Source organism: Dermacentor silvarum, chromosome 8 (genome assembly GCF_013339745.2).
Source record: "Dermacentor silvarum isolate Dsil-2018 chromosome 8, BIME_Dsil_1.4, whole genome shotgun sequence".
Classification (NCBI taxonomy): Eukaryota; Metazoa; Arthropoda; class Arachnida; order Ixodida; family Ixodidae; genus Dermacentor; species Dermacentor silvarum.
In genome coordinates this window covers 146,867,440-146,883,667 of record NC_051161.1, presented here as the reverse complement: position 1 = coordinate 146,883,667, position 16,228 = coordinate 146,867,440, and the positions used below count along the sequence as shown (strand labels likewise).

At 47.1% G+C, this 16,228-nt stretch overlaps 1 protein-coding gene across 1 annotated transcript in view; it reads left to right on the top strand.

Moving 5' to 3' along the window:
- Window positions 1-16,228, top strand: part of LOC119461751 (beta-hexosaminidase subunit beta-like) — a 90,800-nt gene that overhangs the window by 9,831 nt on the left and 64,741 nt on the right. Inside the window, 1 exon segment of the mRNA XM_037723125.2 lies at window positions 442-646. Within this exon segment, the coding sequence (XP_037579053.1) occupies window positions 442-646 (205 nt within the window).

The following is a 16,228-nucleotide window of genomic DNA, read 5'->3' as shown; positions in this document are numbered from 1 at the left end:
GGTTGAGGAGATTCCATTCTTTGATCGCACGTGGGAAAAGTCAAAACTTCAAAATGTCATTGCGAACACTGTACTGGTTTAATGTAAATGCGGGCTTTTTTCGCGATAGACGTGATGTCGACAAGGTAACGTACTCATCTCGGTCTATATTGTAACCGCCGTGCATTAGTATATATATATATATATATATATATATATATATATATATATATATAATGCATTGTGCTGAGCAGGCGGCGATGGGTTTTCTTAACTTCAATAATAGGGTTTTGGCGTCAGTTGCAATTTTCAAGTGGTCGCAGCAACTGAAACGGAGTCCTCCTACGCGAAGTACCTCATAACCCACTGACTAGCTTTGGGATGTGAAACCACACAGCCTTATTTTAAACGTACCTCGATCAAAGTACATGACTGTATTTCCGACGAACCACTGGCGCACAGAATGCCCAAGGCGGATTGTCGGTCAGCATCTTTACGGTGCCGTCCCCTGCTGTACCTGGTGACCGCCGCCATAAACCTCGTCCAGAGCCCGCCTCACTTGCTGCAGCGCTGCCTCCCCAGGAGATATGCCAAGGACGTCTGGAAAGCCATGCTCATACTGGCCGCCTTCTTCTTGGCACTGCTAGTCACGCGCAGGAATCTCATGGTACGTATACGTTTGTTTATGGTTCGTAATGATTAGCACCACTATCAGTACTGTCAACATCAGAAGACTGCTGTTTACTCAAGGATGAACACACCTCCCATCATTTTGTTGCGCCAGCAAACTCTGACTGGGGTTTAAATTTTTGCTAATCTCGTTGCTCCACTGAATTTACTGCCATCCTCATTGTTTGTCCCTTCCCTTGTCACCCATTTAGTTAACCTTAAGAAGCACCGGTTTCTATTCTATACAATATTTATGACCTAATTACAGCACTAAAGATAATTCCCGACCCAATGCTCCCATTCGGTGCTTTAGGGGCAAAAAAGCTGCAGATTCGACCGAACGGCGAAGCATCGATTGCGATAGCAAATTAATACACAGCTATTGCCCGCCGTGGCTGCTCAGTGGATGGTGTTGGGGTGCTAAGCACGAGGTTGCGGGATCGAGTCCTGGCCACGGCGGCCGCATTTCAATGGGGGCGAAATGCGAAAAGACCCGTGTACATTGATTTAAGTGCTCGTTAAAGAACCCCTGATGGTCCAAATTATTCCGGAGTCCCCCACTACGGCATGCCTCATAATCAGATTGTGGTTTTTGCACGTAAAACCCCATAATTTTATATTTAATTTTATGGAAGTAAGGATGGTAATTTATCGGCCGCATAAACTTGAAACTATTCGATTACCAAATAATTAACAAGTGTGGTGTCAGCGTGCACAGTCAAACATGAACAGATCCCGCTCAATGACCGCGGACACTCGCTGTCAAAACGTCGGCGTCAAGAAGCGCGGCAGCAGCAAAGAGCGAAGTGACCTTCGTGCTGTCGCTTCAACGCAAACTGAGCGACGAGGACACCGCACGCACAATGGTATGAGCCGCATGCAGATCGCGTTCAAGATAAGGCGCCCGCGACCACGCGTGGCCGTGCAAAGTACGCAGTTGGCGCCCGAGTAAACGCCGCCCCCCCCCCCCCTCTCTTCCAGGCTGCATTCCCACTTCCCTCTCTTCGCGCGCGAGATTGAGCCACGATGGTTGGTTCCCCATGGGCTGCGCTCGCGAAACATGCAGTTGTTGTCGGAGCACAAACGCCGCCCCCCTCACTCTGTCTCATCCCCCCACCGACTTTCGCGCAACGAAGGAGGGCAAGTTCCTTTCAGCTTCCCTCTCTTGCGGGTACCAGATTGAACCGTGATCGTCGGCTCCACGTGCGCGATTTTACTCGCACATACAGCATACGGATCGCGGCGATGGTGTTATCACCCTTGGACCACGGCCACTGGATAAAAAAAAAAGGTGCGGCCTGCCGCGTGCATCGAAAACGGTGTGATCCGCCGCGGCGCCACACGCCGGGGCTGTTGTCTGGCATCGGCATAGCAAATGCGTCAGGAACGCGCTTGGAACGCCGTCGCGCGTGCAAGCCGACGCGTTCCATCCCCGTCAGCTAGCGCCGTTCGGCCCAGCCAAGCGGCCGACAATGCAACTACGGCTGTCACGTTCGCTCCCATAGCAGCGCGCCCGACACGGCAGGCCGCACCTTTATTTTTTATCTAGCGGTCGTGCTTGAACTTTATGCGGAACATAACGGCGACGACGACGACGACGGCAGAAATGCGCTTGGAGTCTCCGTATAATTGCTATCGCAATACAAGTTCGCAGTTTCGACCGAAGAGGGTAGCGTTGATAGCGTTATGAAAACACGTTGTGCTCGAACTCCTCGGACGGTGTTCTAACCACACGATGGTGAAACATGTTGGTGCTGCGCTGCACGCAAGCAACTAATTCTTGCTGGACAGAAGGAGCAGTAACCTGGTAGCTATCAGGCGTCTCACAACGCTGGCATATACCTGGCGACATAAAGTTAGTATACTAACTCTAGAGGAAAAGCTGGGCGAAAAAAGCGGGAACTGCGAAGGCGCCACCATATTGCTACGGCTCATTTTTGTAGCACTAAAATATTCAAGATATGCAAAATCAAGCGCGTATACGTAGCATGCAGGCACAGCCAACGTTTGAAGTTCATTCCGTATATTTTGCACGAAGATCGGATGGCTTTTTACAGAATTTTCTTGTGAAATTTACCTTGCCTAAAAGGCTGCGTTTGCAGGCGCCTCAACTAGATCGCGCTACCATACCGACGGATGATCGGGATCTCGTTGATGGCGCGCCTCGTCTGAATCGCATCTTCGTCTGCGCCTGCGCGCCTCCATAGGGTAGCAACATGGCAGTGCCCTTGCGGTTCGAGATTTCAATCTATGGGTGCTATGGGTAGCTTTCCCTGTTAAGTTGGTTATATTAACTCAATGCCTGGCGACAACCACCTGTGGCAGCACTGCAAAGGCTACGTGGGCGGAGCCTATGCACATGCACACATGAGTTATGACGCAAAATAGTCCGACCACTTCGCCCGGTGTGTCGGTTTCGATTTCAACAGCACACTCCGTGAAAGCGCGTTTTTCAGCGTAAGCTGTTATGAACTCATTCCAATAGCCGTTTCGGTTCGCGATGGTGTCCGCCGCTGCCTCCACCGACGGCGTCCGGCGATCGTAACCGCTACCGCTGGAAATGCGAAAAAAAGTACCCGGTTCCCGCCGGGATCGATCCCGCGCCCGCTGCGTAGGAGCCAGATACTCTACCACTGAGGCACGCAAGCGCTTCCTGCCGGGCACCAGAAAATTGCGCTTTAAACGCAGGAGCAGACGATCCGAGCCTCCACCAGTATGGTGGCACTATCAAGTTAAGGCGCCTGCAAACGCAGCGTGCGCATGCGCAGACAACGACTTGCCATTCAGACGAGGCGCGCAATAAAAAAAAAAACGCGATCCCTAGCCTCTGCCAGTATGGTGGCGCCATCTAGTTAAGGCGCCTACAAACAACACGAACTCGGGAGTGAGCCGGATCTTTTGAGAGAGAGAGAGAGAGAAACAACATTTATTTACGCATCTGGCGTGCGGGAAGTCACCGGCCACGCAGGGCGCGGGTGTTCCCTATCTGAGGACTAAGGCTAATAGAGTCCTATAGTCCCAGGGCCTAGATCCTGAGGACGTTGTGCTCCGGCTAGGCATTGGATACTCGGGCTCCTCCGCTCCCGTCGTCCGGGGCGTCGGCTCCCTTTCTCTTCTGCTTTGCCAGAGCCTCCTCAAGCCGCTGGATGGCCCTTCGTTGCGTCGTTGAGTCTTCGGAGCGTATCCAAGCTCCCACCTCTTTGGGATACGTGGCGTCCTGGCACTGCCCGTTCCCGTTGTGCACAGCACTGTTACACCCGCCCCACATGATGTGGCGGAGGGTGGCTAGTTCACGTTCGCACACGCTACACTTAGCGTCCACAAACATGTCGGGGCATACGTGCCGGGCCAATGCTGGCGTTAGCACGCATTCTGTTTGCAATTGTCGGAGCTGCACTGCTTCCGCACGTGACAGTTCATGATGCGGGGGCGGAAAGGCTCTCCTGGCCTCTCTGTATGCCGCCAGGATCCCTCCGTAGTCGGTGAGGGGGTCGAGGTCTTCTTCACGTTCTTCACCGCTGGTTTCGGGGGGTCGGGCTGCCGCGGTCCGGCACGTGATGAGATCACGGGCCACAGCGTCCGCCTCCTCGTTGCGGTTCTCGATATCGGGAGCCAGTTGTCGTCCCATGTGGGCTGGGAACCATTTGAGAGCGATGGTTGGCCCTGCAGCGGATCTTTTGAGCCGCTCTTTTGAAGAGCGAGAGAGCCGTGTGAGCGGCGGTTCTTTCGTTCTTCAGCCGAAGGCGAGCTGGTGAAGGCGACTCTTGCGAGGAAGGGTGGGAGGGCAGTTGCTTTCTCGTACCGCTAATAGATGGCGTGGAAGTCGCACCCAGCAAAAAGCACGGCTGTGACGGAACGCATCGGCACGGCTCTCTGAACGCGAGAGAATCGGCTCCCTTTCTCGAAAAGAACCGCCGCTCATTTTTACTCAACCACCGCTCACTCGCTCTTTGAAAAGAGCCGCTCACAAGATCCGGCTCGCTCCTGAGCGACCCATCTCTAATTCAGACGAGGCGCGCAATAAAAAATAATCGCGATCCCCAGCATCCGCCAGTATGGTGGCGCCATGTAGTTAAGGTGCCTGCAAACGTCACAGGCCTGCGCGGCCAGGCATCATCAGGCTGAGCAGACTGCTCTGCTAAGAGCATTACAAGCCGCAGCTCACCGTCGACGCCGGGCTGGCAGTTCAGATCGTTCTCGTCCAAACGAGGAGAACAGACTTTGTCGTGAAGACCCTGGTGTGCGTGGTGCCAAAATTGGAGCTACTCTTGAGCCGCTCCAACATCTTACAGTGTGACTGTGCTGCGTGTGCCGCGCAGGCCAGTGACTTTTTAATAACGTTACGTTGCCATATGAACATTCGGGAATACGTATAATCCGTTTGAAAGTCGAGTAAAGCTTAATCAAACATGGATAACATTTATCGAAAGGATATATGTGCGTATATATATATATATATATATATATATATATATATATATATAATGTATAACAGTGGTATTTGTAAGTAATCAGAAATTTAGAATAATCATAAAAAAGTACTCAATTTTCGGTTGACATCGTCAGCAAACGATGCTACGTATGTCGTTTTTCGATAACGCCTTGATTATGCGCTGTGCTGGTATACATATATATACATACATACATTTCTGATGAAGGCCGGACCCCGGCCGAAACGTCTATAAACCACTTCATACGCGCGTCTACTTCACTGTGAATATTTACCCGGACCCAGAATCGCTTTTTTCTGGTATATATATATATATATATATATATACACAGTGATGTATATATATATATATATATATATATATATATATATATATGCCATGCAATGTCTCACTGCAAAGGACGATAGTAAACCTCTCTATGCAGGCCGACTTTATTACAGCATAAGCTGTTATGGGCTCGTTCCAATAGCCGTTTCGGTTCGCGATCGCCGCCGGTGACCGTAACCGCTATCGCCAGAAATGCGAAAAATAGTACCCGGTCCCCACCGGGATCGAACGAAGGCCCGCTGCGCGGGAGTCGAATACTTTACCACTGAGTCAAGCGTTTACTGTCAGGCAGCGGAAAAATGCCCTATAAACGCTCCCTAGGCAGGCGCGCAGGCATAGACGACTCGAGCCTCCGCCAGTGTGGTGGCGCCATCTAGGTAAGGCGCCTGCAAACGCAGAATGCGCAGACGCAGACGACGAGATGCGATTGAGACGAGGCGCGCAATCAACGCGATACCAAGGAGTGCGAGCCTCTGCCAGTATGGTGGCGCCATATAGTTAAGGTTCCTGCAAACGCAGCGTGTCCAACATGTAAGTTGCATATAACAATTACAAGCTGCATGTAACTGGACCTGTTTCACTCAAGTAGGCTTGGTGACTATTTGTCACCAGCCAGTTTGAACATTCCAATAAACAATCATCATCATCATCATCAACAACAACGTACCATGCCACGGGTCAAGGGATGTAAGATGTGCGCCACGTATTCTGGATACCTCTTCGGTATCTCCTCGCCAGGTACGAATCGCTGCTGAAGGAGCGAATCGTAGAGCTACGTGCGCGGCTACAACCAAGCTTGATCGGGCTCAGCAGAGTGCTGTGCAGAGAGGATTACAAGCCGCAGCTCGCGTTGACGCCGGGCGGACAGTTTAGATCGTTCTGGTCAAAACGAGGTGAAGAGACTTTGCCGCGAAGACCCTGTTGTGCATGGTTCCGAAATTGGAGCTACTCTTGAGCCGCTCTACCAGCTTACGCTGTGACTATGATGCGTGTGCCGCGCAGGCCCGGGACTTTTTTCCAAAGGATTTCGGCACATTACGCTGTGGGCAAAATAAAAAAGCGCCAATACACTTACATTTAACACAGAAGCAACGAAAAATGTTAAGCCTAACGTTAAGAGACAGGAAGAGAGCGGCGTGGATCGGAGAGCAAACGGGGATAGCCGATATTTTAGTTGACACTAAGAAGAAAAAAATGGAGCTGGGCGGGCCATGTAATGCGTTGGATAGGATAACCGGTGGGCCATTATAGTTACTGAATGGGTACGGACTTCAAATAGAAGGGAGACGCTGTCGAGGACGCTAGAAAACTAGGTGGGGTGATTAAATTAGGAAATTTGCAGGCGCAAATTGGAATCAGCTAGTGCAAGATAGGTGTAACTGGAGGTCGTAGGGAGAGGTCGTCGTCCTGCAGTGGACATAAATATAGGCTGATGCTGACAGTGATTAAATAACACAGGCCGGTGTAAAATGCTGAATTCTGAGCTACAACGTGCCTCATCATATTATGACTTTAACAGGTACAACTTCAGAATAGGTGACCCGTAAAAGAGCGAGGTATGTTGGGATACACCGTCTGCTCGCTCTTTCCGGTTTGAGGAAGCGCAGCCGCCTCCACCGCGTCGCCGTTGAAGCCCATTGATGCGCTTGCAGTCCGGCTTTGTCACACACGAAGATTACCCGGCAAGTAGCAGGCGCTTAGCAAAACCATGATCGGCTGTTCAGCCATTGGCTGCTCATATTCAAGCATTAAAGGTAAACTCGTGTAACTACGGCCTTGCAGCGTCCGTTGCTGAGTCAGCTGTGCACAAGCATCAGAGGTATGGCTGCCACTTCCAAAACTGAACTATCAGTGAACAAAAAGAAAATGAACGTACAGTGGCACTTAACAGGCGGCGATGAGCTGTGTAAGGGCCGACACAGAATGATTCCCCATGATATTTATTTCTCTAAGATGAAAAAAAAATTAAAATATGGGGTTTTACGTGCCAAAACCACGATCTGATTATGAGGCACGCCATAGTGGGGGACTCCGGAAATTTTGACCACCTGGGGTTCTTTAACGGGTGTTTTCGCATTTCGCCCCCATCAAAATGCGGCCGCCGTGGCCGGGATTCACTCCTGATTTCTCTATTATTGACTCAAGCAATAATAACTATTTCAGTACACGCATGCACATATAAAGGTATTATGAAACATGGTCTTATGGCGCAAATTTATACGGGACACAGCGAGATACATACATAATACTCGTAACAAACTAGCCCACCTTAGTTCCTTGAATACAGATAGATATAATGCGCAGCCGTAATATGTCGGCGATACGGCCATTTCCCCATCTTGTTGACAAAAAAGCGAGAACTTCTAACTACGTACCGCTTCAAATGAACCTCGAGTTTTGACCAAAAAATGCGTTGACAGCGCGCAGTTTTCAAACATTTTCAGCACTTCATTTTCTAATTACGCTAGCTGCGCCGTTACTGACGATAGCGGTTGCAGCGACGATCACAGGGCAGTATTTACCAAGCTGCTATAGCCATCGCCTCAGCACCCTATTTTCTAAGTAATGCTTCTATACGCTTGATAAAATGACTGACCCTCAGGCAGAGCACGCAGTGAGGGTGCGTCCATGCAGCGGCAAATGTCGTAGAGCTAAACCTGGCAGAAACAAAAAAGGCCGCCGAAACGAAAACCAGCGTTCCTTTCTGAATAAAAGCGTATCCTTGCCTTTATTGGCTTGTCATCGTCGCGCCCAGAGTGAACTGAAACCTAGAAATCAGCTGCATGAATGGTACGACATTGCTGGTCGACAAAGCGGACGGAAAGCTTCACACGAGTGACAGTAGAAACCGCGTAGAAAAACACGTGCGCCGGGCATGCCGCCGATGCCCCCGCGTCGTCCATCGAACCGGAAGCTGCTAGCAGACGGCGCGCCCCACAATTCCCTGCGACTTCGCATTTTACGTGTCACCTATTAAACGATTATAATGCCACGGGATTAGCACACAACACAATGCATAAGTACACAACAGAATATTGCAGTGGCTTCTGCGACTGCGTTCACATTCGCGTGAGCTGTTCCACTCCGCTGCTGTCACTGTCACTCGCATCACTCTCGCTGTTCGAATCCGATCCTAGTGAAATTAGAAGCTGGTCGAGGCTTGCGCCAATGACGCCGTCACGTAGTCAGAACTCCGCTTTGATTTTCTCAACATGAGCATACGCCCGCAGCCACTCGTCTGCAGTCACAAAATTGATTCTATCATGCAGCAATTTTTCGACTCCGGAAAGGGCGAATGTGATATTGTTAGCAGCGACGTGACCCTCCCTCCACCTGGCTCGATATCAGTTCGATAACATTGCACTCGCAATGATATGGAGGAAGCCTGACGACGTCGTGACCGGCAGCCTTAGCGACAACGTCAATGCGATAGGCGGAAAACCTCTTTTTGTGTTTGTTCACTAGCTACAATAACTCTGCCGTTAATTGGTCCTGGGAAAATGCGATGTTCTTCTCCGTTAGCTATGACTGAATGTCCATCTTTCGTTCTGACGACGGTGGACCTTTCTTGAGGCTAACGCTGTGGTAAGGTCCGGGCATTGTCCATTAGTGTTAAACTGCGCGGCTTGATGTTCGGCAAAAAGTGTTCGGTGAACCACTTCTCGAAGCGCGGCAAATCCATTGCCTCGTGGAAGTCGGCAGTTCCTTTCGCTGCTCGGAGAACGAGGCACGCAGCATTTAAGAAGCTATTCTAGCTACCGGCGTACAACAAATCAGCCTGCCACCTTTGCCGCTTGGTGGGCTTGTTGTCAAGCCTTGACGAAAAGCATCTTCCCGTTTGGTGACGTTCTCGTCCTCCCATACTTCATTTGTGTGGCCGGCATTTACCCAAGTTCCGTCAAGGCAGTATATCGGTCTTTCAAGAACAAACAATAAAAATAATGAATTGAAGCATGTGATCAGCTACAAACACCGCATTTTCGCAAGATATGGAGAAGCAACGAGACAATCGGCACTGTTCAGCTAATATGATCGAACAATGCGCAGGGGCCCTTTTTTGTGCTACCCAACAACCAAGGCATATAGTTTAATGCATCAAAAACACTGCCAGGTGAGTTCCGTGAGCTGCATTCCTATACAATCGAAATGCGATGCATAACGTGAGGCTGCAACCAACAGCCGTATATATTTGTAACTTCTACTTTAATGTCTGTTCCGCTGAAATAATACATGCACAGAACTGGAAAGCTAGAACGCTTGTGTTTGTCTCGATGGCGAACACCGAAAGGTTGGACGCTAGCGTGTCCTCATTGAAGAGTATTTGGCTCGACGTGACGACGCGTCCTCCACGATTCCATGTAATTGCAGCCAAACGCACGTCGCATCTGTTACGTTTTGGCCGCAATGTTTTAATCGTATAGGTTACTGGGTGAATAAAAATAATTAGCATAGCTTGCACTAGTGCCGCAAGGCTAAAGAAACAAAGGAGATGATCAGCACCTAGGTGGTCCTGGCCTTATGGGTTATGATTTTCCGAAATTTATTGATTATTGATCAATTATCGAGAACCTATTGATTGGCTATCAATTGGCTGTAGCAAGGCATTGGCGACGGATATGGGCTAGGCTAAGCACTAAAGTCAACGCCAGTATTTTTTGGAATCTCGTGATTATGTAGATTATGATGTAGTTCATTACACATAACCGTATCCTCAGGAGTACCCCAGGGCAGCGTTCTGAGGCCACTATTATTCTTCATATATATTAATGACATTGTAGATGACATAGTCATCCCGGCCACGGTGGCCGCATTTCGATGTGGGCGAAATTCGAAAACACCTGTGTACTTAGATTTAGGTGCACGTTAAAGAACCCCAGGTGGTCCAAATTTCCGGAGTCCCCCACTACGGCGTGCCTCATAATCAGATCGTGGTTTTGGCACGTAAATCTCCATAATTTCATAATTTCAAGACATACAGTCCCCCATGAAACTCTTTGCAGATGACTGTGTTCTTTACAGAAAAAGTTGTCGCAGCTTCACCTGAAAGGCAAAGCATCAATTGCGATAGCAAATTTGTAGAGGGCCATACGGAGTAATGATAGTAGCTTTATCAGCTGTATAAACTTGGACATGCAGCAGCACCGGCAACACGCAGAACTGTTGTCGACGCCGTCGGCGTTTTGCCCGCGTTCGCACAAAATGCGTGCAGCGTTGGTGACTCTTGCCGGAGCCGTTGATATAAATAGGCACTTGGTGCCGCAGCTAAACGTCGCCTCCCTTCCCTACCCCTCCCCTACCCCTCCCCCCCCACGACCTTTCGCGCATCGGAAGAAGGCGCGTTTGCTCTACATATATGGTGATTGTAAAGGAGGAAAGAGACGCCTACTTCTGCAGCCCTTAAGGGAACACGGCGCAGAACGCGCCTTTGTTCTCAGCCGTGGGTTCACTCCCCGTGAAAGCGCGCGTCCCTCGCGCCCTTTCACTCGCACATACAGCGTTCGGTGGCGCGCGGCGACGATTTCATCTCCACTGACGTCATACGGAACCTCACGGCGACGGCGACGGCGACGATAGAAATCTGCTTTGGAGTGTCCATATAATTGCTATCGCAATAATAAATCTTTTTCACTCATTCTCTGCGTCGTACCCAAGCACGCGCGCCCAAGTCCCGCTTGAGAAACTCCCGCCGAAAGCGGGCGTTGGCCCCGGCGAACGCGTTCCCGCCATTGCCACGTTGACGCCGCTCTGCCCGCAACGCCGCCTCATCGGCTTGTCGTTATCGCATGCATTCGATATCTCGCGTTAGCTCGGCGTCGTGGTTAGCAGTATCCGCCCGCCATGGGCGCTTGCGTTCCACTAGAAACACAAACATGTTACCAAAAAGTTGTCGCAGTTTCACCTGAAAGGCGAAGCATCAATTGCGATAGCAAATTTGTAGAGAGCTATACGGAGTAATGATATAGCTTTATCAGCTGTATAAACTTGTACATGCAGCACCACCGCCAACACGCAGAACTGTTGTCGACGCCGTCGGCGTTTTGCCCGCGTTCGCACAGAATGCGTGCGGCGTTGTTGACTGTTGCCGGAGCCTCTTATATAAAAAAGTTGTCGCAGTTTCACCTGAAAAGCGAAGCATCAATTGCGATAGCAAATTTGTAGAGGGCTATACGGAGTAATGATAGTAGCTTTATCAGCTGTATAAACTTGGACATGCAGCAGCACCGGAAACACGCAGATCTGTTGTCGACGCCGTCGGCGTTTTGCCCGCGTTCGCACAAAATGCGTGCGGCGTTGGTGACTGTTGCTGGAGCCTCTGATATAAATAGGCACTTGGTGCCGCAGCTAAACGTCGCCTCCCTTCCCCCCCACGGCCTTTCACGCGTCGGAAGAAGGCGCGTTTGCTCTACATATAGGTGATTGTAAAGGAGGAAAGAGACGCCTACTTCTGCAGCCCTTAAGGGAGCACGGCGCAGAACGCGCGTTTGTTGTCCGCCGTGCCTTGACTCCCTGTGAAAGCGCGCGACCCTCGCTCCCTTTCACTCGCACATACAGCGTCCGGCGCGCGGCGACGATTTGATCTTTATTGACGTCATACGGAACCTTACGGCGACGGCGACGGCGACGACGACGGTGACGCCGACGGCAGAAATCTGCTTTGGAGTGTCCATATAATTGCTATCGCAATAAAATAAATTCACCATCAGATGTAACAATCTTGCAGAGGGACCTTGATAAAATAGCAAATTGGTGTCTACGCTGGCGAATGAGTCTGAATATTAATAAATGTAATCACGTCCGCTTTTCAAATAAAAAATCGAGCCTCAAACCCAGTACAATGTTGAAAACACAACAATAAAGAGTGTGTCAGAGTGCAAGTACCTTGGCGTTTACTTCACGCCGAAACTTAATTGGAACGTACACATTCAGCATTCAATATCTAAGGCAAGTAAAATGTTGTTTTTTATTCGTAGAAATTTTAAATCAGCGTCCAAAGATGTTAAAGAAACACTTTATTTTTTGCATATAAGATCTATTCTCGAACACGCCTCTATGATTTGGGACCCATATCAGGACTATTTGATTCAAGTAATAGAAAAACTTCAAAATCAGGCTGCACGCTTCGTCTCCAATATAGTTACAACCCGTTCGATAGTGTCACTGAAATAAAAGCATTGCTGGGCTGGGAAACGTTAATCACCAGAAGAAAAGTTGAGACTAAAGTTCTTCCACCGTATCTTCTGTAATAAAACAGGCATTGATAGCCGCAACTACCTATCGGAGCCAACTTATGTCTCGAATCGACTCGACCACTCAAAGAAGGTGCGTGAATACAGCTGCAATACTAACCGTTTTGCTGAATCATTCTTTCCACATATGGTGAAAGACTGGAATTTGTTGCCGGAAGAATGTGTGTCAGTGTCTGATAATCATGATTTTTTTTTTCGCGCCTGTGCTTGTGACAATGCATTACTGTCTTAACGTTGTTGAAATTTTCTATTACGCTTGAAAATGTTGACTCATTGTATGTTCCACCTTGATGTTACTTTGCATTGTGTATTCATTCTTTATTTCTGTGAATGATTTAACATATCTTTATCGAACTGCCCTCCTCCCCTGTGATAATGCCTTCGAGGCGACGCAGGTATTCTGTAAATAAATAAGTAAAATAAATTATTCATCGATTATCGATTAGCTATTGATCGGCTATTGATTGGCCATAGCAAGGTATTGGCCATCGCAAGGTATTGGCCACGTATTCGGGCTAGGCTGAGCACTACCAAGTCATCCCCAGCATTTTCCAGAATTTATTGGTTATTGTTCAGTTATCGATTAGCTACGGATTGGCCATCGATTAGCTTTCGCAAGGTGCTGGCCACGTATTTGGGCTAGGTTAAGCACTACCAAGTCATCCTCAGCACTTTCCGGCATTTATTGATTAATAATTCATTATTGATTAGCTATTTATTGGCTATCGACTGGCTATCGCAAGGTATTGACCACGTATTTGGGCTAGGCTAAGCAATACCAAGTCATCCCCAGTATTTTTAGGAATTTATTGGTTATTGATGAATTATCGATTAGCTATTTATTTTCTGTCGATTGGCTATCCCAATGTGAAGTGAGGCGTAGCTGTGCGCAATGACGTCATCGCTAGGCTAGTTTTCGCCAACGCTACGCGGGGAAACGAAAAGCTTACACCAACAGATGGTTCGTATTCAAGATATCTGTGTCTATTCTAGAGGCTTTTTAGATATGAATTGCTTGGTAGTAATCTGAACGATATAACCTTGATAAAAAACGCTCAACAAGCCTACAATAAATTTTTACTTCTCTAATCTCAGACACTTATAGACGCCACATCCCATAAAAACAATTCCATGTGAATTAAAAAAAAACGTAAGCCATGGATGACTCCTGATCTGTTAAATAAAATTAAACATAAAAATGAACTATATCACAAGTTCGCGGTAAGTAGAAATTCCACAATTCTTAAAGAATACAAGACGTACAGAAATCGATTAAATAAGGAAATTAGAAAGCGCAGATCGCACTATATACACACAGAAAAAGACGCAAGCCTGGATAAGACTGACGTCCTGTGGAAAAAACTGAATTTATTTCTAAACCGAACTACATCACGGTAAAGTGTGGAAAACCATACAATCAACGGAAACAAAATAGCAGGAGTCGAACTTGCAAATACATTTAATGACTACTTGGTGAATCTTACAGATTTCGTGATGTCTAATGAGTTTATTCAATTTCTTCCTGATCCAAATTCATCTTCCATGTTTTTTGAGCCTGTAGTGGAACAAGAAGTCTATTCCGTTTTCTCGCAACTTAGAAATAGTTCGTCTCGTGATGTTGATATCATGCAGATTAGGCCCATCAAATATGCACTGGATATTGTTCTCCCTTATATAATTCAAATTTTTAACCTTTATTTGTCGAGTGCAGTTTTTCCTGAACGAATGCACTAGCAAAAGGCGGCGTTCTGTCCAAAAAGGGTGATAAAAATGATGTTAGAAACTATAGGCCCATATCCATACTGACAGTGTTTTCGAAAGGGTTAGAAAAACTAATGCACCGTCAGCTGTACCAATTCCTTGAAAAACATAATGATGTGATTTCACCTACTCAGTTTGGATTCAGAAAAAACCGATCTACAGAAATGGCACTACTGGAGCAAAAAGAGTTCATTATATCCCAATTCGAAAACAAACACGTCGTGCTAGGTAAGTATATAGATTTTAGCAAAGCTTTTCATATTATTCAGCATTCTACGTTGTTGCAGAAATTACACTGCTATGATATTCGTGGTCAAACACTCGACTTAATGGAATCTTATCTAATACATCGCAAACAGATAGTCGAGAATAACAGAAACTGCTCGCAGCTCAAGTCTATTTCTAAGGGGGTACCGCAGGGATGCATCCTTGGGCCTCTTCTTTTTATAGCCTACATAAATGACCTAACTCGTATTTATCCTGACGCCAAATACGTTCTATATCCCGATGATATCAGGATATTTGTTTCGGCTGAAGACAGCATAACACCCCAGGAAAAAATTAACGAGATTCTTACGCAACTAAAAAACTGGTCGTGTTTTAATCATTTAAACATAAACAGAAGTAAAACAAAGGCGGTATTATTTACAAAACAATAGACCAATAAATATTAATTTGCGCCTTACGTATGGTGATACGGAAATTGAGCTGGTAAACCATATAACAATTCTGGGAGTTACGTTTTCAAGCAATATGCTATGGAACAAACATATCGACAGTGTGCTGAAGCAGTCATCGCACGTTGTTGGTATGATATATAGCTGCAAATCAGTGTTGCCATTTAAAGTAAAGCTTTTACTTTATAAATGACGTTTTGTATTCAATCCTCACCTATTGTTTTCTGGTATGCGGCTCCACAACTTCTACGAACGTGCAGAAATTACACCCGAAGCAAAAGAAATATATCAAAATGCTTTTTAACTTACCGTATGATGTCCACACAGGTGAATTGTTTCAGCAGGCTGGAATTTTACCTGTCCATAACTTCTACATTTTTAAATTAGCTGTAGCGATCTGGCGTGAAGTGAAAGCAAATCGACATTTTCTATACGACCTTTGTCACCTACAGCAAAACATTACAACTTTCATAAAGAACAGAGGAAAGTGACAACCCCGAAAACAAATTACTCCGAAGTAATCCTACATAATACCTACATTACTAAATACAAATGTGAAAGCTGGTATAGATTTTCTTCAATGTACACCGATCGAATTGCGAAAGCTGCATATGCTAGGTTTTTATAATACATTGGCCCTTTCTTCACCTTTATCTTGTTCTTCTTCTTGGTATGATTATGAGACTAAGACATTTTTTAGCAGATTTGCTGTGTGTTGCATTTAATTGAAATTGCTGTATGTTGCATTTTATTGCAATTGCCGCTGCTGACTGTTCTGTACAAAGGTAGCTGTGGGCCTTTGGGAAGCTGCCTCTACGAAGAGCAGCTTTTACCTACAGCTTCCTTCGTCAGTGTGATGATGGAAAATAAACATTATTATTATTATTATTATTATTATTATTATTATTATTATTATTATTATTATTATTATTATTATTATTATTATTAATAATAGCGCCGGCAGCGGGCAGCGAACGCATGCTGTGGCCTCTCGCTTCAAGTGTCTGAAATAAGAGATTACGTGACCTCCTACACATGAAGCCACCAGCCATCTCGACTCGTCCAGCATTTGCAACCAACGCAGATTCCCTCTAACATAGGGCGCGCAGGCATGGCG